Below are 318 nucleotides of genomic sequence, written 5' to 3' on the forward strand. Positions count from 1 at the left end.
TGGCAACCCACTCCAGTATTCTTGCCTGGAGAAGCCTATGGACAGAGAAGCCTGGCGGGCTACAGTCCATGGGGTCGCAAGAATCGGACACAACTGAATCTCATCACCACCTACCCCTCGCAGGCTTCCTCCCGCCGGAGTGCCGCTACCGATTGGTCGTGACCGCGGCGGTGGGCGCGCCCCCTCCGTGCGGGTTTCCGATTGGGGGAGGCCTGCGCGGCCCCGCCCCTCAGCGGCAGGAGCGACCGGACGCAAGCATGGCGGCCACCGGGGCTGCAGCTACGGACCTAGGTTCGGTGGGGTTCGGGTCGGGGCTGC

The 318-nt window shown here is 67.6% G+C and overlaps 1 protein-coding gene across 1 annotated transcript in view; it reads left to right on the top strand.

Moving 5' to 3' along the window:
* Positions 1-212: 212 nt before the first annotated feature.
* The window catches only part of PIGS (phosphatidylinositol glycan anchor biosynthesis, class S), an 11852-nt gene continuing 11746 nt past the window's right edge, over positions 213-318 (top strand). Inside the window, exon 1 of the mRNA XM_010861419.1 lies at positions 213-291. Coding sequence (XP_010859721.1) covers positions 258-291 — 34 coding nt within the window. The 5' untranslated portion in view covers positions 213-257. The remainder of the gene's footprint in view (positions 292-318) is intronic.

Source organism: Bison bison, unplaced genomic scaffold (genome assembly GCF_000754665.1).
Source record: "Bison bison bison isolate TAMUID 2011002044 unplaced genomic scaffold, Bison_UMD1.0 scf7180017864472, whole genome shotgun sequence".
Taxonomy (NCBI): Eukaryota; Metazoa; Chordata; class Mammalia; order Artiodactyla; family Bovidae; genus Bison; species Bison bison.